The 22,599-nt window shown below is 43.2% G+C and overlaps 2 protein-coding genes across 5 annotated transcripts in view; one reads left to right on the forward strand and one right to left on the reverse strand.

Annotated features, from left to right (window-relative positions):
- Window positions 1-635: 635 nt before the first annotated feature.
- On the reverse strand, window positions 636-12,174 carry LOC143336782 (adenylate cyclase type 8). The gene is made up of 21 exons (XM_076757110.1): window positions 11,921-12,174; window positions 10,708-10,931; window positions 9,495-10,238; window positions 9,038-9,187; window positions 8,666-8,796; window positions 8,361-8,472; window positions 8,122-8,249; window positions 7,837-7,995; window positions 7,422-7,656; window positions 7,137-7,307; window positions 6,942-7,042; window positions 6,175-6,376; window positions 5,880-5,972; window positions 5,636-5,796; window positions 5,462-5,543; window positions 5,162-5,320; window positions 4,683-4,829; window positions 4,314-4,406; window positions 4,065-4,179; window positions 3,687-3,889; window positions 636-2,317 (listed from the first exon to the last, which is right to left on the reverse strand). The coding sequence occupies exons 2-21, from the start codon at window positions 10,885-10,887 to the stop codon at window positions 2,102-2,104; spliced, it is 3,582 nt and encodes a 1,193-aa protein (XP_076613225.1). The 5' UTR covers window positions 10,888-10,931; window positions 11,921-12,174; the 3' UTR covers window positions 636-2,101.
- Window positions 12,175-15,707: 3,533 nt separating this feature from the next.
- The window catches only part of LOC143336783 (protein EFR3 homolog B), a 30,147-nt gene continuing 23,255 nt past the window's right edge, over window positions 15,708-22,599 (forward strand). The window contains exons 1-2 of one of the 4 annotated variants that reach the window (XM_076757114.1): window positions 15,708-15,867; window positions 16,351-16,489. In XM_076757114.1, coding sequence (XP_076613229.1) covers window positions 16,483-16,489 — 7 coding nt within the window. In that variant the 5' untranslated portion in view covers window positions 15,708-15,867; window positions 16,351-16,482. Of the gene's footprint in view, window positions 15,868-16,350; window positions 16,490-16,525; window positions 17,609-18,642; window positions 19,722-19,806; window positions 19,994-22,599 lie in introns of those variants that run through there. The other 3 variants (XM_076757111.1, XM_076757115.1, XM_076757113.1) reach the window with 3 other exon arrangements.

Here is a 22,599-nt window from a genome sequence, read left to right on the forward strand (position 1 = left end):
ATAATCGAGTCAAGAGAACTCGTCCTGCAAACAAAGTCAGCTCTGAGCATACTGGAGGCACACTTTGAGTTATTTTTGTTTTTAAAGAACCTCTTCTGGATTGTTATTCCACATAACGGAGAGATGAATCAGTTTGCGGTAAATACTGAAGAAAATCAATCTTTGATACACCATCCCTGTCTGCTTTAAATAATACATTTAATTTCAGTACATCTGTAGTCTGTGTTCCCTGTGGTAGTGGCTGGATATCAGCAAGACAACCTCTAACATACTAAAGCCTGGATGTGCCTTTGTCGCCTCATTCAAAATGAAGCTGCAGGAAAAATCATCCCACTTCTTGGTTGCTGATGATGGTATGTTATCATACACAGCTCCTACTGGAGGACACACATTTTTATACATTCCAAACATTTCCGACTGTGATACAATGACAGTAAAATAACTTAAGCCCCTATTTTGACAGGACCAAACTTAAATACAGACTTGTCCAGCTGGAGGAAAAGATGAATGATGTGTAAATGCACTCTGCATAAAGGAAACCTGGGCATTTGAATGCATCAGATTGAATCGTGCACAATTAAAACAAAACAACACCATTCAGTTTTGTTGTCATTCCTGGTTTTATTAGCAGAAAATGTAGACTATTAAATGTTTTTGTAAAAATGATGAAAAAACAAATATAACGTGCCAAGAAAAAATTAATAACACCCTATTTTGCTGTTATATATAACATTTCCAAGATGCCAAACTTTGAGAAAACAGCCTTATTTTAAAGGCCCAGTCCAGTAATGTTTTATAAACCTGAGCTATACAACACACATGAATGAAGATTTTCACTTATTTTTCTACATTTTGATCATGGATTAACATTTAGACCCAATAAATATCCTCAGATGTCCCATAGAGTTTGTCATCCTTCAGTTGCAACATAAAAAAAAAATCATACAACAATTTGCAATAACACTTTTTTTTATATGACAGTGACAATATGCATCAGGCCTACTATATAACATGTTATTACATCATTATTACACATCAAAACAACCATCTGTGTCCTTTGCTTTTCATATTCAAGAAGAAGAGTGATGTGGGATGTGGGTTTTGGCATAAAAGGTAATTCAACAGATAAACACGCACCTCTTTGTTGAGTTCCACCGCTACGCTGGAAATGTAACTGCTGTTAAGTAAAGGAAGTGAGAGTGGTCGTGATCTGAGGCAAAACTGAATTGGCTGCGGTGTGATTTGTCACATTCACATGTTTGACAAAAAAATCTAAGAAAGCCAGAGCAGCATTGACAAGAAAGCTGACAAGAAGCAACACTTCGATGGGAGCTACACACAGGTGAAGAGTATCTACAGAAAAATGAATTACAGTATGAAACGGAGCAGATGGAGTGAAATGAGGAGACGGAAGTCCCGCTGAAGCAGATATTTTGAAAAGCTTGAATAGCAGTAGCTCAGCTGTCATAATGCATCAAGCTCACAATACAAAATGTATTGAATTGTAAGACTGACACTCAGTATGAAACACTATATTATATAGGCCATTGGTAGTCTATGAGAGGTTGGTTGTTTCGAGGTACTCTGTGTTTTGGCTTATAGGTTTGAGGATTTGCTGGAGGATTATCCCAGCTCCCCATGACAAGACATGTTGGCCTTTATTAGTTTTGTTCAGCATGAACTGAAAACAGTGCTTATTACGTGTCGATATGGCAATAAAAAAAACAGAAAGCAGATCTCTCAAGATGCTTATTCAGACTAACAGAGGCCAGCAGGACAGTTAAGTCCTCTAACACACCACTTTATGTGAAACCTGTCCGTGGATGAGTTTTCTTAAGCACAAAACAACCCAAAAATTTAATGTTTCTTCTCTTAGATGACAGGAAAGCAGAGGAGGACGCAGTCATGGAGGAAACAGGGAGAAAGGCTCGGGTAGGATTTGGATCCTTTGGCTACCAGCTACACCCTCTTCTCTGTTTGTGCAGCTAATGTAATTATGGCAAAGTCTGAAACAGAAAATATCAAAACTGTAAACCAGCAGAAACCATCAGGCTGGACTGTGTCCTCCTCCGCCGGCCATCATCTGACCTGAAGAGCCCTCTCAGCATTGAAGGGGGCGGGGAGTCAGACCGAACCCCCCGTTGGTCTCTCTCATCTTTTCCTTGTGTCTGGCCTGGACGAGACCGTACACCACTCCTGCTAGCGTCATGCGTCCTCCTGTCCGCCCCACAAAGTGGCCATCTGTTCCACAGTTGCCTCTCTTGCTGCGCACGGTGCTGAGGAAGTAGGTGCGGACTTTCCCCTGTCGCTCGCTCACCTACGATGACAGAGCAGAGGTCGCAGAGGTCACACCCTTTGTCAACGACCCTCAAGATTTTTACTGCCAACATCACAAATGTAGTTACAGTGCAGTAATATCCACACACTTCATCCTCTAATCTCATCTCCCTGAACAGTCTCCTTTTCACCAGCAGATGGCCCCCCCGCTTCACTGTCTTCTTGTGCTGAGTACAGTTGAGCTTCTGATCCCTGACTGAGGTGTTTCCAGCTATCAACACTGACTGGACCTTGTCTCAGGTTGAATTTAGATGCAGGTTTCCTGTAAATGTCTTTTCTTCACTACATGTTTTTCAACACAGCAGAAAAATGTGTAACTACCAACATTAATAGCAACTGTTTTGGATTCAAGCACGCAGGTTTCAGGGCTTCGGTATTGTGAATGCTGGATCGCTCGGATGAGTCACTGGAACAGCAGCATGTGTTACTAATCCCAGCGAGTCATGACGGTGTGACAGTGAGCCAGCATGCACTGAGCCAGGACCTGAGGCTGAAGGAGCTAAATGGAATTCAGCCATCTTTATTCTGATCATTTACACCTGTGCTTTTAATACTGCGACATACCAAAAGCTGTAGTACTTTACTTGAGTATTTCCATTTTATGAAAATAATTATGATACAAAATACAATTAAGCTCCTTAATACAATCAAGTAGTACATTATGAGATAGTATTACAGTAATTAACATTTGCTTAAACTTTACCAGCTGCAACAATAAACTAATAAATACATTATTGTCCAGTAATGTCATAGATATAATTCTGCATAAATAGTACTTTTACTTTGGATGCTTTAAGTATATTCTGATGCCAATACTTTTGTACTTTTACTTAAATAAAATTTGGAATGCAGGACTTTTACTCGAGACAGAGCACTTCTGTCCTGCAGTATTACTACTTTTACTTGAGTTAGTGCTGCATGTAAGTGAGTATGAAGTCAGGCACCTTATGAGGTTGATGTGCAGTGGTTAATTTAACACCACTGTGAGACAAAAGACAATAAAGGGGATGCAATAAAACTCTTGTGTTTTCAAAAATAGTGAATGACTCTATTTGTAGTGCATTTCAGTGCTCTATGTCCACAAACAAAACATGAGAAAGGTGACATTTGCCTCACCCTTTTGTAAAAATGACACATGTCAACATATGAACTCTGAGCGATCAGAAAAGCCTGAGCCTGCCCATTAGCTGTACTGTAGAAGTTGACCCTTACCAAACCTGACTGAACTTTGAGCCTATCCAGTGACATCATCATTGGAGCTGTGGGCACCCATATGGATGACAGCAAATGAAACCCCTAACCCTAATCCTAACCACTGCAGGGACAACAGGACAGACAAAACCGCTCACCCCCTTGACAAAGATTTCTCCACGGAGCTCCAAGACAAACCCCCACTCAGCCAGGATCTTGCGTGTGGCCTCGGGCACCTGGATGCGCCCGCTCACACCTGTGCTGTCCATGCGGCTGGCCAGGTTCACGGTTGATCCCCAGATGTCATACTGCGGCTTGGTGGCACCGATCACCCCCGCCACCACGGGCCCGTGAGCAATGCCTGTATCACAGACCAGTAATTCACTTTCGACAAATAATTAATTAGTATTAAGTCAATGAGACCGGAAATCCCTGCAGAGAGCCGTTTATATCAACCGGCCTTTGTTTACGTGTGTGTGTGTGTGTGTGTGTGTGTGTGTGTGTGTGTGTGCGTAGGTGTAGGTGCAGCCACTTACCCACACGCAGCTGAAAGTTTTTGGCAGAGTGCCTGTTAATCTCTTTCAAGGTCTCTTGCATTGCCAACGCAAACAAAACCAACTCGCTCAGGTGATTCCATTCATCCATAGACGCCTGAGACAGAGACAGACAGAAACAGGGAGAGATGGATAGGTGGTTAGAGAGGGAGGGAGGGGAGAATGTATGATGGGAGGACAGATGTAGTCCAAACAAAGACAAAACCGCTGAACGTGCAGAGGATCTCCCACCTGCCTGTCTGGAGCTAAGCCAGAAGCAGCCATGTAGCAGCTCCCAATGGTTTTTATCTTCTCCACATAGCGGAAATACGACTCCTCCAACAGCTTGGCAGAAGAAACGTTTAGAGATAAAGAGGCAAAGTTACACAAAAATCCTACCTCGTATCTCATATTGTACATAGCAGCTGAGTTATTCATTGGGTACAAATCCCATTTGTCAACAGCATATCTTGGATTAAACCCCACTATCAGCTAAGGTGGAAGGTGAATTCCACATATATACATATACCACAGATACTGTATACAATGTAAATCTTTTGATTGCTCTTATTCACAGTATGAATCTAACAAACACACATTCATTTTCAGCTCCATTCTCACCTCATCAAAGCCAGCAATGATCTCATTGAGAAGCCGGAGGCAGTCCACTCCCTCGTGTTTGATCTCTTTCTGCTCGAAGTACTCATTGAAGCCAGCGATGGAGGCAAACATGACACCGACTTCATCATAGGACTGCGAGTAAAGCTCCTGAAATGGAAATGGTGTCAGTCACTTTCATCTTGACCGGCTGTTCTTCTTTGTTTGATTTCTATACAGGTTGATTTGATCAGTATGACATGAAGTTATGGAGGGAAGAGGCTGCTCAACTTCCCTTCAGTAGAATATGTTTATTCACAAATATTTTCATCTACACTGTCTTCATCATAATGCTGCGTCTTTCACACACACCGTTACATTTATTTCAACATTCAAGGATATGAAGATCAACAATCAACAATATTAAAACTATAGCAACAGCAAATACACTCTTGACTTCAGTTATTTTCCCTATATTTAGTCAGCGGCCATGTTTTCTGCACCTCGTCGTTCTTGCTCCGGTCCAGAAAATGTCGCGCCACATGCATGGGCAGGATGTTGTGCAACAGACACTCGTTGTGTTCCCGCAATTCCCTCATGTCCTCCACTTCCTGCTGGGCCTGCAGTCGCCACAGGAAGTCCAGTCTGGCAGTGGCCTCCCACTGGAAAGCAAAGGAGACATAAAAGCACCAGAGGTCACCTGCCTGCGTGCGACACACTCCTTTACCCATCTGCTCAGTTTGGCAGTCAACAGATTCAGAGTGAACTAAGCAGCAGGGTGCTCAAAACAGGGAAGACTGTACCTGCCGTCCATTGTAGAAGACCGCAACAATAAACATGGCCATGAGAAGGATGGAAATCCCTTTTCTCCTGACATAGTGAGACCTGAGCACACATTAATGGAGAGAGATGGAATGTAGGGACATGACTAGAGAGACCAGAGTCATTGCGCGACCACAGCCTGAGCTGACGCTGACCTGTGCGGCATATCGTGGCGTGTGAGCGTGTGGAAGGCCAGGTGGATGAGGTAGGAGTAGACAGCCACCGCCAGCAGCAACACCGCCAGCTTCAGCATAGAGTTTAGACGCAGGAAGACGGCACAGGTCACCATGGCTATGACACCGCTCAATACAAAGACCTGAGGAGACGGAGGGAGAGAAGACGTGTTTTGATGACATTGTTTGCTTGAAACTCGTGATGACAAACTTCTGCCGTCCTTACCTCGGGGTAAGTGCAGACGGTGAGCGGACGTGAGGCCGTGTTGGCTCTGTCCATTACATCAGCGTCTCCTGTGTCTGTGAGAATGCACCACAGCTGGAGACAAAACATAGAAATCACAAAAACTTTGTACAACTGACAAAAGACTGCAAGCAGGAGCGTCACAATGAAACAGATGCACATTTCTTACTTAGACATATTAAAGATTAAAGAGAAGATAAAGAGAAGTTGTGGCAAGGAAAATAAACTTTATTCAAGATATTCATGCATATAAAACTGACCCTGCACTGACTCTCACCATGTCAGTAGAGACCAAGCCAAAGTTGATGACGATGGCGGTGAGGGTGAGGAGGTTGCGGGCGCTGTTGTTTTCGTGGATCCAGCAGCAGAAGTGCTGCAGCGCTGCAGGAGTGCACTTGAACTCTTCAGCCAGGGCCAACAGCAGCAGCAGCATGTAGGCCAGCAGGAAGACCGAGAACTGCAGGACGGCCGGGAGCAGCCTGCAGACGAAGAACGGAGGAGGAAGATGTTAAACCAGGGAGGAATTAAGAAACAAGAGGCGTGACATATGCTCTGAAAAAAGTGGGAATTTAAGTGGACGTGAACTTCAAATAATACTTCATTCTCCATAGTATCTCCAGATAGCACCAAAGGAAAAAACATGTAATCCTACACATATGGCTTTAAAATCAGTAAGCAGGTTTACACCAACACGTGCACGAAAGCTGATAATTTCAATTAGAAAAAGCAGAAAAAATGATTGTTTATAACTTCCCACAGAAGATTTATTATTTCTTTTTCTAACTTAGAGATGCAATCCATAACTTATCTGCTATTAAAGTGCCAAGAACATGACACATCATCTAGTGTTTATTACACAGGAGAAAATATAAATCACTGACCAGGTAATATTAATGTGAGAATATTATTGACCTTGAACATATTCAATAGAAACTTTACAGCCTTTGAATAAAAGGGCGTAAATGAACCATTCAAGTCTAATAAAGCCATAAAAAATTAAGTGCTAACTTTGCTAGCTAGCTAGCGTTGCCGGTGTCGTCCTACCTGGGCGCAGGAATGAGCGTCTGGACTGCCATGAGAAAGAGGAGCATGATGAAGGAGCAGACCAGGTTGGAGTTGAACATTTCATCTCTCATTTGGGAAAACTGGACCAACCAAAAGAGATCAGAGGCAGGTCAATCAACATTGTTTATTTCATCCTACCGAACACTGTCTGACCCACCGTCTACGCCTGCTCACCTTATCTTCGATGTGTGTGTCTTTGAACACCAGGGTCAGAGGAGTGATGTGCTCCTTGTGCATGCGGTCACTGCTTCGAACCTCAATGGCATGTTTGATGCGTTTGTTAATCTCCTTGGAGGAGGACTGCCATATGTTGCCCAGCGAGCCGTTCGTAAAGGAGGCCAGGATCTGCACGACAAGAACGAAACGGTATGAGATCACTCAGGAGGGTGTAGACGAACTTCATCTTTTATGGTTAAAGAATGTCAGATATGACTATGAGTTTTGCATCCCTTCACCTACACTGTTCATGTCAATGACATTGCCAAAGGGCATCTCTGGGTTCCAGGTTCGATTCGTTTTCAGGACTTTGGGGGGCTCGGCGTGGTCAACTTTGTCCCTTCCCTCCTGAGGGCAGATGAGGAAAGTGTCGATGTTGTGTTTGTTCAGGAACTCGTTCCTGTCACGGCCGTGACCTTCCTCTGTCTTGTAGGTGCCTTCTAGATAGTCAAGGGTGGCCTTTGAGATGTGAATGCGTCTGGATGAGAGAGAACAGAAAATGATCGGTGATGCACAGAGGAATCCTCTCCAGAAGAAATGAATGATCCACCTGCAGCCTGTCCACCATCGTCTAATGTCGAAAACCAAGGGGACGAGAGGACAAATGCACGCAGGCAGAGTGCTACTCTGCCGATCACTCGTAGCACAGACCACTCACCCAGGTACGCCTCCGGCCTCCAGCATGTTGGCAATGCCCACGTCCCAGGACCAGACGTCAAACTGCCATTTCTGCAGGCCCAGCACCCCACACAGGACAGAGCCCGAGTGGATCCCGATCCTCATGTCCATGTCGAACTTCAGCTGTTTCCGTACGTACCTGGTGACCAAGAGTTGTAGCTGTTTATTTTCTTTCTTTTTTCAAAAGAAGTGACATTAAATTGATAGTTCTTTTGCAAGAGACAGCATGACAACTCCTCAAAAACTCCAGTGAGTTAAGACTGACCGTATGGTGTTGATCATAGCCAGGCCCATCTCAACACAATGGCGTGCATGGGCACGCTGTGGCTCAGGGACCCCCGACACACAGTAGTAACAGTCTCCCAGTATCTTTATCCGCAGGCAGTGATGCTCCTGTGATGAGGACAAGACAAGACGCCAGAGAAAAGAGGAAATAAATTGTTGATAGAATAGAGTTTGTGTCAATTATATGTCACCTGAAGGCAAATGAGCTCAAATTCTCACGTCTGCCAGTCGGTCAAAGCGTCCAAAGAGCTCGTTGAGGGTTCGGACCAGATCCTGGGCTGACAGGTTCATGGACAACAGAGTGAATCCCTTGATGTCTGCAAAAAGGATGCTGCGAAGAGGAGAAAGAGAGAGTTGTTAAAGAAGTGGTATTGTAATAGAAATTCCTCTTGAAGTGTTTGGTTCCAGTAGACACACGCAAGACTGAATGTGAAGACTTTGTGACATGAAGTCCTATAACAAAAACATTGAAATCCTCTTATATAAGCTTTGTAAATACTAACATAAAAACATTGTGTGTGTACCTGACATCTTTATACTGGTGGATATAGATCTTGTGAAACTCGTGAGGATTGAGTTCATCTTCCAAAGCGCTCATGTCAGCGATCATCTCCAAGGCAACAAAGCGAGGCAGGATGGACAGCACCAGACGCTCCTGTGTGGAAAAACAGTAAACTCTATTTGACAGCGTATAACCAGCATAATGCCTGTTTATACACGGGTCAGAGGAGAATTTTACGAGGCACTTAATCCTCTGAAAAATAAATATTGGTGAAGACCGTCTCTTGAGGTCTGGAGAACAGTGATAACAGTCAACATTGGCCAGCATACAGCACGTCTCTGTCTTTATATTCCACCATGGCGAATCTAAAGCATCAGGGCACCAGTCGCTGTACCTGTCTTTGGTTCTCTTGCTCTAGTTTGAGGCGACCCTCAATGCAGCGCCGTGTCTCGAGGAAAACCTGTCTCTGGGCATGGTCTGTCAGGTAGTGGATGAACAGGCCAGCTGTGTTCATACCCAGGTACAGCAGGAATTTGGCAAACACCTGCATCCAAGAGAGATTTCGCATTCATACTATTAAAATTGACCAGGAAAACCTACTGCATGTGGTCTAAGAAGAGGATAAGAAATAAAAAACTGGGTCATCTTCTTCATGAGGGATGCCAGAGGGAAAATGTGTATGTTTAGTAAGCCTGGAGACAATATCTGGGGCTGTAGATGGGAGTAATAAAGAAAGCTGTTACAATAAAGGGATATAAGCTACTTTCAGTAACAGTAAAATAAGTCAGCTGCATGGTTAAAACTTAGCTTATTCTGCATAATATCCAGGTGCACTTTTTAACTGACCTCACCTTTCTCAAAAGCACGACGTCATTGTAGCAGCGCACCAGCTCCACCAGAAGGTGCAGCGCTGTGGTGAGCGAGCCGGCGCATATGGCCCACAGCAGAGGTAACGGCAGCAGCGTGTACGTGGCGAACAATGTGAACAGAACATACCACGAAGGGTCGTTTTCAAGTCCATACACCAGTCCTCCCAGCACCTGTGTGGTCTGCGACAGCCAGCTAGCGAGGCCGGCACAGTGAAGCCATCGCGGGGACATGGAGTCTTTGCAGGTTAACACTATGATGCACAGTGCTATAGCTAACACCATGAAAATGCCGGTCAGGCAGCCTCGCAGAATGTCAGTGACCTCCTCAGGGGTCAGAACCAGGTACAGAACCAACACATGTAGCTTGGCCACTGCATCAATTACATTGGTGATGGCCAGAGAGTTGCGTCTTTGGTGGGAGTAGTGTTGCTGGTAGAGTTTCTCCAGGTCACGAGACTTGAAGGTGTGCCTCAGGGTGGGTATGTAGACTCCACGGATTGTGTGGCCCCAGTGCAGAAAGAAGTCTGCATCGCTGGCGTAGTCGTTGATAGAACTCCTGATGCTGGTGTTGGTGCAGGTGGAGCCGCGGGAGTGGGAAGCGTGCACTCTGAATGTGGAGGAGCGCCGTTTTGTGACCCCACGCGAGGCCTTGTTGCGGATTTGTTTGTTGATCTCCTCCATGTAGGTGTCCGTCACAAAGATTTTACGGGCTGGCTCCACACCCACCTGTTAACACAGCAGATAATCAGACATGTTTACTGGAACATGGCACATTTTTCCTGCTCTGCTTCTTTTTGCTGAACTACATACCATTCCTGTAACAAGTGACCAGAAGGTAGCAATGGTCAAGGAATGGCTTTATGGTGGAAAACAAACTCATAATGGCCACTGAAAAAGTAGGTGTCCTTTTATCTACGTGATACAGTTCTTGATATAGGCCTACCGTATATATTTTTAAAGTTTTTATTTACACCCCTTAAAATCAAGAAGGCTTGTGAAGTGGGGGTCAGAACTCCCAGGTTGGGAACCAGTACTCAAGGGGAATATGTATAAAACAATAGAAAACAAATCTGTCCTATAAATGTAGTACAGTAGAAGGATTAAGTAGCAGAAAATGTAAGTACCTCAACACTGTACTTAAGTACAGTATTTGATTAAATGGACATAGCACCACTGCTGTGGGATAAACAGTCACCTGGGCGCTGAGCTCCTGCTGGATAATGATGTGTTTTACAGCGTTCTGCCACAGCATCTTTTTCCGCCGCAGCCCGGGGGACAGGGTCGCAGTCAGGCAGGCCGGCTCACGCAGCTCCATAGGGGAGACCTGCGTTGTCTCAGCAAAGGTCACCATGGCGATGACCTTAGCTGACCTCATCTGTTGGTCTCCGATCAGGAGGAGGCAGCAGCCTGGAGATGCTGCTGGAGGTGAAAGAAAAAGGAAAAGATGGTGGTTGGTGCGGAGCCATACTTGCTTCAGGCCTCACTATATCAAGACAATGAACATTCATTCTTAAAGCGGCACTACACCAGTGTTATAAAGTTCAGTAAGCTACTCATGGTTCATACCACTACCCTGATGATGTCACAACGATGTCATCAGGGTTACGTTGAAGGATGCAGGTGTTGCTTTGCTCTTTTGATGCGTGAATATACTGTAATTGATTTCATAACCTTTGTGGCTCCTGATATGATCCACCACTAGGGCCACACAGGACATGTTTCCAACTAAAAGTGTCCACACCTTCCAGAAAGAGTCACGTCAACGCATCTTTAATGTTCAAATGCTTTTTAAAATGATGATTTATGTGGAAAGGGAGCTGGTTCTGCTGCACGTTCAGCATGTTGGAAAGAGCCAGGCTCCACACAGAGTGTGCCAGAAGAAAGGCAGATTTACAACAAATTATCTGGTGGCCAGATTTAGACCTGAGCTGGTTAATACCCAGAGTTAAACTCCTCCAGGTCCTTCTGGCTCTGGATGCTGCTCTCCCACCCACTCTCAGTCCAGTCACCAGTCCGACTCTCACCATGTATCCACACTTCACAGACTCGATATAATAAAACACTTCATATTAGGAGAGCCGCATTTTAATTAATGCATTATGCAATTATGACAGCTGGAAATATTCACCTTGTGTGTGAATGCTGTTACATGGCAGCATTTAATTTTATATTTATTGTTCACACAGCAAACATTACAGTGTCTTTGCTGTGGAAAGATTACTTGTTACTTTGCTGTGCCAGGCACACTGACAATTATAACTTAAGAGCAAACTACAAAACTAAGTACTACAATAAAATACAGACTTATTCATTACATTTTAACACATACACTATTTGAATTGAAAAGATCCACCCAGTTAGTCTTGTGGCCTTCTATTGGTCTGACAAACAAGAGTTCCAAAACTGACCTGTATTGTTTTACATATCGTGTATCCACTCCTCATGTCCAGCATTTGCCATATGTATTGGACCAGGCCGCCATAATCCACTTTTTCCATCGCACAGGAGTCGCACGCAGATCCGAAAATTAAGGCATAATCCATGAAAGGGAAAAATGAAACTTGAAGTAGTCCCCACTGTGATGAAGTGTGCAAAACTGATGAAGAGAGGGATTTAAAGGTCCAGCCAAGATGCGTAGAGTCACAGTGGCAGAATTGTAGGTCACCACCTGGACTGTTTTGAAATGAAGTCAGCAAGAGCCACGAAGCAGAGCTGCAGGAGTGAGGAGTGCAAAGAGGATTACTTAGTCAGCAGCCACTCTCACTGGCCGGTAAAGCTGAGATCATTGCCACCAAGACAACGGCAAGATAAATGCAATGCTCTCAAACTTGGGCCAGGTACATCCAATCATTTAAAAGCAGAGTGGATGCTTACTTTAAACAGCATCACGGTGGAAGCTTTTTCACACACTCTGCATTTTCACTACTTTCTACTCCAAATCCTTACGCCATCATAGAGATTTAAAGCAGAGTCGCTACCTCTATGTTGCCTTAGTGCTCGTGGTTATGTCAGTATGCAAATGTGCAATTAGAAGCATAACAGTGAACAGTTAAAAACATTACCAAAAAGCCTACAAAACCAGGCAGACTGTGAAAGCATGGAAGATGAATCATCTCCCACACGGTAACAGCACCCTGAGGTGATTCAACGCAAATGGATGCAAATGAAACTGCCTTAAACTTGTTTGTTTCTTAGATGGTGTGACAGGCTGTGACACATCCATCTGACCAACATTTTGAAGAAAATATTTTGATTCCTTGCTGGAAAACAAATGCATTAAATAAATGCACTGTTGTGTGCTTCATTGTGTGTCATACAATTGCGAGCAACTGTGTGAGCTTTGGGGTGTTTTTAAAAGAACACTAGTGGCATGTTCATCCGATTATCTCACGACCAGGGTTGTTCATTTGGACCTAAGGACTTTTTTTTCAATCCAGACCTTATTAAAATGCTACAGCATGAAACAACTTCACGTAGTGCTGTAGCTGCTTCTCAATGGGCTTCAAAACTGTCCAAAGGGGCATTCATTTAGGCATTTAAAATAAGCATTATACCTGTTTTAGCGAAACAAATATCTAATAACATTTCAAAGCTACTTTTTGATCTTTGTTGATTGACTTATTTTCTCCACAGGGCCTCATTAGAGTCTGAAAAAAGGGATTTACTCTGCTGCTCGGTGTCTTTTTGTTTCAGGCTCATTATTATGATGCAATGCAAGGACTAATCTACAGGCACTATGTGTCATACTGAGTTGTTGGTGCATTACCTTGTTGCATATCAACAAGGTAAAGAAACTGGGAGAATCAGACTAAGACCAAGAAAAGAAAATATAATATGAACAGCAGGTGTATTGAAACAGACAAACAGATCTCAGTTATTGATGGTGATGAGCTCTCACTGGGCTAATGGCATGAGCAGCCCCGTGGTCCCTAATGATTATAAGCTGGTTAAAGTTTTTGAGACTCGCTTTGCTAATTGTGTCCAGGCAGAAAAGGCCTCTAAGACTGATCTAATGAGTTCCCATCTGTCTCACTGTAACTACTCAGCTCAGACCTTTCTTGCTGATTACTGTACATCTAAAAATAGCTGCCAGGTTTAAGGCAATTAGTTCTACTATAACTGTTACCACATCAGCACAGTTCGCTGACAGCAAACATTCAGCACAGCACCCCTGAAAATGTTTGATGAGAGGTCACTGTTAGTAGAGACAGAGTGTAAATCTTTGCAGATCATTCTAACATAGAGTTTAACACCTGTGAACGTCTCTGTGGTTCACATCCAATCTGTAATTGTCTTTAGTGACTCTATTTAAGTGCCTGTGAACTTGTGTCCACCTGAGGGAGGAGTAAGGATGAACTAAAGGGCAAAACCCCAGAAGCTAATTAGTATTAAGGTCAAACGCTTTGGCTGTCCACTAATCAGCTGATCCTCATACACCTCGTGGCCTTTCTGCAGGCCAAACTTTTCACTTTTGCTGGACACAGAGATCTATTTGTATCTACGGCAAACGTGCGAGACAGAACTACAATTGGATGAAGAATATATGCTACCTTTTGTCGGCGGTTACTAAAAGCTCCTGAAAGTGAGCGCCTGTGCAGAAACACCTAAAGGGCCCCTCCTCCACCTGAGCACCCCTGACCCCCAAAGACAGAAGTCCATATGGCAGGGTGACAGTAAGGCTCAAAGGTCCCCACAGGAGTAAATGGCCTCTTTAAAGGTGAGGACATATTCAAAATGAATGTAAAGGCTATTCATTTAGAGTTTCAATATACTGACCGAGCCCTTAGCCTGTCTGACAAGAGATGTAAATAGCAATCATATCACAGATGGTCTGGCTTTGGCGCCTGGGCCTTTTCCCTGCAGGCAGATTTGATAACCCATCCATGCAACCACCCTGAATTACTTGTTAGTTTTTTTGAGGTTGGAATTTTCTGCAAAGATCTGCAAATGATTACCTACAACTACTTGCAATTAAAAGTTTATCTTGAAACTGCGACCACCCAGACTCTTTGCTTTGAGGTTTAGCTTAGGCGTCATTAGCTCAACATAACTACAGTTGTGTTATCCCACTTAAAAAGGGTCCCTCAACAACAACGACCTGAAGGGGGCTGAACAGATAAAGAGACGGCAGCAGAGTGACGCATAGGAGGACAAAAATACTGTCACATGAAAGACTCAGGGATCTGATGGCTTAGTGGGGTTAAGAGACCCTGGGAATTAAAGCTTAGCATGCTAAGTGGTCCACTGCGAAGCACCGAGTTTAGACTTCCGAAGAGGTGGCAGATAATGTGGCATGTCCTGTAAACCAATTATCAAATATTGTCCTGAAAGACATTTCATTGCAATGAAATCTGCAATGATATCTGTAGGCATGATAATAATCTCAGGAAAGGGATTGTTTTGCTCATAACCATCTCTTATCAGAGTCTCCTGACTCACTGCTGGCCCCAGCTGGTAGAAAATAGTCTGCAAAATCAGGATGTGCCATCTACAGACAGCCTACATAATACAGACTTTTAGATATCCTGAGAGTCAGTTTGATTGATTGATTGATTTCAGTAATCATTCATTTTCAATCACATTTCAGTAGAAAATATTGTACTTTTAACTCCACTTCATGTATTTGCTAACTATACTTACTTTTGACATAAAACATTTGATATGCATATATGATATGATGCCGTACTGTATTACTAATCCACACAACAGTATACAAAAAATGCTCTTACATGTAGTTGTTTGTGATAAAAACAGAATAATATTCTATAATAACATAACAGTTTTATATAGCTGTGAAAGGAGCCATTATGCATCACGAGTACTTTTACTTCTGATGCTTTGAGCATTTTGCTGATAATACTTTTACTAAGTTACATCTTGAATTCATGGTTTCACTTTTAAATGAAGATTTTCAGGCCATGGTATTTCTGCTTTTACTTAAGTAAATGATCTGAAAACTTCTTCCGCCACTACATACCCCTATGGTATTATATTCGTATTTATAATTAATATATTTGTAAAACATTATCACAATACACTTATAATGCTGTAATATTAAAGCACGTATTCAGTCAAACATCTGGCCAAGTATTTGTATGATATTTTGTTCATTTTGTCTATATTTAGACAGAAAATAAATGCAGGGACAGGTCCCATTTGTTCAGCGTTAGTAAAGGTGCTGTACAGTAGTAGGCTGTCACATATTAACGGCTAGCCAGTAACAGCTGGTCGCCTGAGCAGCAGTAACGCCGGTGTAACTAAACGTATGGTGTCCTGTCAAACTTTATTCAAGGTGGTGGACGTTAACTATCCGTATGCCACACATTTTAAGGATTTTTAATTTGCTCACTTCATGGTAAGTAATGGGTGTTGACACCAATTAACGTTGTTCAGTTAAGCGCTGCTGGGGCTTCTCTTACAGCAAGTTCGCTAACGTTAGCATACTTAGCTGCTAGCGTGGACGGATGCTAGCTTTGAATAATATGAGTTAGCCCTGTTTGGTTTGACAACCGTAAGTTTGAGTCCAAACCTGATCGAAATCGGGGAAAAATATCGAAACACTTAAATCGATCACGCGAAGTCAAAGTTAGTGTGAAACCTGTAACGGCTAGCATTGCTAATATTAGCGTTAAATTAATTTACCAGCAACTGTCAAGATTTGGAATTTCTGTCCGTTGAAATGAGATGTTACAGTAAGTTACACTGTTTTCTTTCCCCTAGTTAGGTAGTCTAAATGTTTACATTTGGTATTTCCCCTATTTTGGTAAGTTTAAACATATGTAAATACGAACAATATTTATTTGCCCATCGGCTGATTTAGGCATACTAACTTCCACAGGCCAAAGACAATCCAGCGGTTTTCCTGATTTTCTTAGCGCCGGTGGAGACTCGTTTCGGGGCTGAAGTGCCACCCATCTCCCTGCCTCTGTGAACCTGGAAGAGCAACGCCGCCTTGTGACAAGCAGTCAACATGACAGGTAGGCGGCACCAGACTATTGTTAACACCTGTTCTTTTCCAGAAGACATAATTACGGCCCTGAAGAGTTGAATGTTGGGCAATACAGAAGAAGTTGATTGCTGAGGAAGCTAAAACTAGCTGCCGAATACAAATCCATTATAACTCACTGCTGGTTGTGAAAATATTTTGTGGGTGAAACATTGCATCAGTGTTCTGGGTATATGTGTGTGTGTTAGTGTGTGATGTGCCTGTTCTTGCAGTGTGTCATATGTGAATTTGCACAGCAATCAGTTCCCTGACATTTTGCCTGTGTTGGCATCTGCTGATGGCCACATTCCTTGAACTTCAAGCCCACTGACTGAATAGCTATCCCGCAGCGCCCCTCTCTCCCTGCCTCCCTGCATCCTCCACTCACTGTGTCTCCCTGTCTCTCTTGCCCAGAGAGAGAGAGACTTTGGGTGGATAGTGAGGTCCATTGTGTCAGTGAGAGGTTTATTAATGAGAGAGGCGCACACAGAGGGCAGAGCTGCTATTGAAGGACTAATCGCTAATCTCTTCGTTAATTCGGTCAGTCTGTGTATGTACTAACATTAATTACTCAGAAGCCTCAAGACAGGGACATACGAGTTGGTGCTCAGAAGGGACTCTTGTGAGTTTGTCTGTGTGAAACTTTACACAGAAGTTGCAGTTGGCTTTTCTGTTCGGTCTTGACCGAGTGAAAAGTGTATGTTTGAGTGTGCATGTGTATGTTGATCGCAGCCAAACTGAGCAGTTGAGGATGCTTGTGAGTGAGTGAGTAAATGTATGCATTTAGTTTCTCTGCCAAAGAGTTATGAAATTGAAGGCATATTATTTTTGTGAGCATTGGTAGGCATATTTAAAAAAAAAAAAAAAAAAAAAAAAAAAAAAGTTAGAACCAACCAGAACCTGCTTCTTGTAGTGTTACATGTGTGCTTTTGGCTTTGCTAGGAGCTTTTCTGTGTTTATGAAAGGAGTAGTGTGTGTTTGGTTGTGTGTGTGTTTGTGAGCTGTGTGTGCATTTGTTTGCCTGCCATGCCCTTGCCTGCGCCTGATGTCCCAGCCTCTCAGAGGCTGGCACTGGACTGTCGTACCCTTCTGGACCATCGCGTTGGCAAGGGTAAGTGACAACACTCCTCTGTTCTCTCTCTGGCTCCTTCTCTGCTGTGGCATGAACAGAGAATTATTTCACTGGAAAGTTGCTTTCTTCCATATGGCTCCATGATGCCCAGCAAAAACATGTCATGCTGCAAATGGAAATTAATGTTTGGAGTTTGACTTGCTCTGAGCTGCCCCCTGTAAAATTGATTCAGCTTATTTCATCTTTTGTTGAGAGTACTTGAGCACTTGAGTAGGCCTACAGGCTTGGCTGTAATTGGTACTTGGCACAAGTTGCTCTCAAAAAGTGTTGATTAAAGGGAAATTTCGTTCAGTCCTTTTTTACTTCATACCTTAATTTTGACTAATTCATAAAATTTTACATCAGTACATGCTCTCAATTGTTAGAGGACTGTGGTTCTTCCATCAGAAAGAGATGCATATAACACCACAGGGAATATTAATGATCATGCCAGCAATCAGGGTTTCTGGGAAGTGAGAACGAGGATAACAAAGCTTGATTGTCGATGACTGACGATTATTCCAGTAAAGTGATATCACACAAGACCCTTATTATTTACCACAAGTAGAAAAATGAAAGTGAAAGTGAAATGTGTAGAGACTCCTGAAGGAGTTACGATTGAATCTGTTTTTTAGTTACCCAATGAGAACAATTCACCTCCATCTTTAACTCATTGAAGTAGTCCTGGTGTAGCCCACTCTCCTCTCCTTGTGCAATCAATGACAGCGGAGCACTTTTGGTAATTACAAAACCAAGTTTTGGAGTGGATCCTGTCTTCCTCACACCATATAAGCTGGCTTTGTTTGCGATTTATCTAAAACCTCTTATTAAATGCTTGAAAAATCATGCAATGTTATTTTTAAACTGCAGTTAAGAATAATGACAATGTGTACCAAAAAGGTTGAATAGGCATACATTTTTATTTCAAATGATTGTTCATGCTTTCACTAGACTGCAGCAGCATCAGGTTTGTGCTTTCACTGCAAACTTGTACATTAGAAGCAATTATGTGAACATCATATCTGGTTTTATGGTTCTCACAGTTATGGCTGTGTGGTAACATAGATAAAAGCATGAATTGATTGGAAATGTTTGCTTATTTGGTGCATTCACGTGGATCAGCGAGAAGTCAGCCAGCTGCTGAAAAGTGCTTTATTTATTCAGTATGGGTTGGGAAATTTAAACCTGGAAGAGAAAGAACAAACGGTGGCATCTTGAACATTTCTGTAGATTTTTAAAAATGCAAATACCAGTAAATACGGTTATACGATCACACATTTTCTGCAATTTATTTGCATTGGAAAAGTGGCTGATTATAAGATTGATGGCTGGGATGTTTGAGGTTTCCTCCAGGCAGATGTTGTGGATGTTAGAGCAAAAAGAAGTTTATTTCCCACCCTGACAAAATGAAGAAAGGGGACAAGACAGACATGTTGGTATTATGCTAGAAAATGGGGCAGAAAGTTGCATAAGCATGGAAGGAAAAACTGAGAGCAAGTAAAGCAGGTGGCATGGGAAGATTAATGACGGAGAGGAGGGAAAGAGTGATGCTAGCAGGGGGTGGAGAGAGGGAGAAAAGGAGATTGCGTGGGTGGGAGGTCTTCTCCCTTTCTATCCCTGTGGTGTACATTTGTCTCTCATTCGCTCCCCCTCCTTTTCTTCCTTTCTCTGAAACTGAGAGAAATGATTATAAGTGAGGTGGGTGTGTTTGTATGTGTGCCTGCATGTAGATCTGCACTACCCCCTTTAGAAGGAGCGCTGTTGCAGAAGACAAACGGGAAAATCCAAGGTCATCACGGCACGCTTCTCTCTGACGTTGCCTTTCAGCCCCCTTTTGTGCGCGTGTGTGTATGCCTGCGTGTGTGCGTGTCTGCACGGCAGGGAGAGTGTGTGTAATTCATTGCATCAAGCCAGGCTCTGCACCAATCACGGTGCACATTTTAGCTCCAAGCACACGTGCAGGCATTTATCCCAGAGTGTGTGCGTCCGTGTGTGTCTGTGTGCGTTTTCAGTGCCTCTTGGCACGGCGGTGTGTCTGTATGAGCGACTGAAGCTGCATTAAGGAATCATAAGCGTCTGTAGTGAGAGACTCCAACATCACGATCGATGTACGGTAAGGATAACAATCACTCCTCCATTGTGTTTGTGTGTGTTCCAGGCTGTGCAAGCATGTGAGTTATGTGAAGCATCCAGCGTTCAGCCAGTTTTCTTACATTCTTCAAACACGCTTCCTCTAAGCTTTCTTGTCAGAGACTGCAGCTGTCACTGGAGTGTAATGTCTCCTATAAACGCTTTACGGGAACTTGGACCCTCATGAATATACTGCTCTGTTAAATTACAACGTTAGCTTACAAGGAGACGCTGCTTTGAAGATGTTTATTTTTGGTAATATATTCCTATTTTGTGTACATTTGTCTTTCTGCTTAAATAGTTTTCTTCTGTCATATTTGACATGGTAATATTGTACTCTCTGCATTTGTAATGCGTTGAGCTAACTGTTGTTATGTGTGTGATGACTCTGTGTGATGTCTGAAGCTCATGGTACAGATGCTTAATTTTCTTGTCCTAGTTTTCATTGTTCTTCAATATTTTAGGTAGCATGTGGTAGATTCATGCATCCCTGGAAACAGGAAAAGTAGTATATGTGCTGCTAAAAGTTCACATCATGAGAATATGCCCTCGGTGTTATTGTTCACTGTAGCTCTGGTGTTACTGGGGCATGTTGATATATGGTTCATTGATTAGCATTAATTAAAAAAGTAGTCGGCTTTGCTTTGACTTTGCAGACTATTGATGGAAAAAGTCTTTAGTTTGTAGGCTAATGAATTATCAACGCAGACACTGCACACTGGAACATTAAGCAAGGCAGCTGGAATAGGCTTCACTGTGCAGTACATTGGTGAGCTACTGTAAGGAAATGGTGCTCTGAGCTTGAGCCCCTTGTAGCCGAGCGTCAGCGCCTGTTTGACTGTGATTCATAGCATGTCGGATTGGCCTTGTGTCACAGGGATTTGAAGGCAGCTGGGTCTGTTCTTCAGTATGTTGGTCGCATTATACCAGCCGTGTTCGCTGCCACCCACACTGTATCGAATGTATGCTTTGAGTCTGACTTAGTGCACATGGATAGATGGTTCAAAAAAATGTTTATGCTGTACATGTGCCTCTGCAAAGTGTGTGTGCATTATGTGTGTGCGTCAATATCCTCAAGATACATTCTCAGTGCTCATCGTGACAGAGAGAAGAGGGGGATAAATTCATGTTGTGGTTCTATATGCCATGGATTTTGTCATTCTTTGCATGCCTTAGTGACAAAAATTCACATTTCTTCCTCTTTGTCACGCTTTCTCTCATGCTACCAGCCTCTTCTCCACGACACTCATGTCCCCTCCTCAGCTCATTGAACGACAGCTCATGTGCATATTGGTTGGCTGTTGAATCAGCCTTGCTCATTATTCGTTATTTGCTTACACTCTCCTCGCCTCTTGTCTGCTTCTCTCTGCGTGTTTGTAGATTGGGCTGCGTGCATGCATTTCACTATCTGAATCCACCGTTTAAGGATATTTTTCCCGTCTTTGTTTGCCGATGTAAAAATAGCAGGACGTGGTCTCTCCCCCTCTTATGTAAGAACACCCCTGAAGGGCAACATGCTTTGTAAGCATCATGAGAAGTGTCATGTGTTTTGCACAGGTAGATGCATTTGCAGCATGGAGGTGGCGACAGACTGTACACCGTGTGCTGCTGGTTTTTGTATAAGTACTCGTGACTGTGGCCTGTAAAACCAGTGCTTTGCATTAACCCCAGGTGAAGGTGAGGTCTAAATGTGTATTGATGGTTCGGTCTCTCTGTCAGCTGCATAAATATACTCATACACACACGGATCCAAAGTGTGTTTAATATTCTCCTTGCAGGGCATCAGGACTATATTTACCCTCTCTTGTCAGCCATGTGACTCCTGGTACAACAGAGCAGCTTTGGGACAGCAGGTGCAGATACGACACTACAAGATGCTCTGGGCTTCTTGTCACATGCTACCTCAAGTGTCTGTGTGTGTGTGTGTGTGTGTGTGTGTGTGTGTGTGTGTGTGTGTGTGTGTGTGTGTGTGTTTAATTAGGTTCACCACTAAATCCCTTTATATAAATTAAATTTGTCTCACAAGTTAATCCAGAACTTTTTTGGTTTGTGGTGTTGTCCTGTGCTGACATGTGCAACCCACAGAGCAGTACTCATAATAACACTTGGCTGTGTTTGTGTGTGAAGGTTTTTTTTAAATATTATCATGCACAAACATGTCTTTCAGAGTTGTGTGTGTTTTTTTTTGTTTTCTCCTATTATTCATTGTCACTTCAGCATGCATTTTTTCTCTCCTCTCTATCTCTCTCTCACTGTCCCTGAAGTGGAAATGTTAAGCTGACATCCGGGGGGAAATGGAGAGTGTAATCTGTTAATGCACCAACCCATTGTTATAAGGACAAAAATAGCATTGTGATTGGCTGGCTCCTTGCTGTGGTGATTTGAGGCGTGGAGACCCTTTGCATGTGTACACATATGCACATATCAATTCATTCTGCGTGGATGTGTTGGTTACTATCCATTCAGTGAAGTAAGTAAGAGACATCACACCGGCTAAAGTTCCCAGCTCTGGTGCACGAGGCTGCAGAGATGTCCACCTTCTCTTTAATTTCTCTTTCTGTCTACCCATAACCAGTAATTCATTGTTCCTCTGTGTCATCCTCTTTGGTGCATGTGTGTGCATGCATGTTTGTGTGTGGGCTCATGTGTGAGTGTATGGAACCGCGGGGGAGCTCAGTGTCCAGCCCCTAAATGTGTTGTCAGTTTGCCATGCAGAGTGGGTGGATGTCGTGAGACCCCCTATGTGTGCTTTACACCGCTGTCATCCAAATTCTTGTCCACCCACCTTGTTCCTCTCTCTTAGCTTTTTCCATACGAACCCACCATTACCAACACCAGGAACATGAAACAACCCCCTTTTT

Source organism: Chaetodon auriga, chromosome 18, assembly GCF_051107435.1.
Source record: "Chaetodon auriga isolate fChaAug3 chromosome 18, fChaAug3.hap1, whole genome shotgun sequence".
In the NCBI taxonomy this organism is placed as follows: domain Eukaryota; kingdom Metazoa; phylum Chordata; class Actinopteri; order Chaetodontiformes; family Chaetodontidae; genus Chaetodon; species Chaetodon auriga.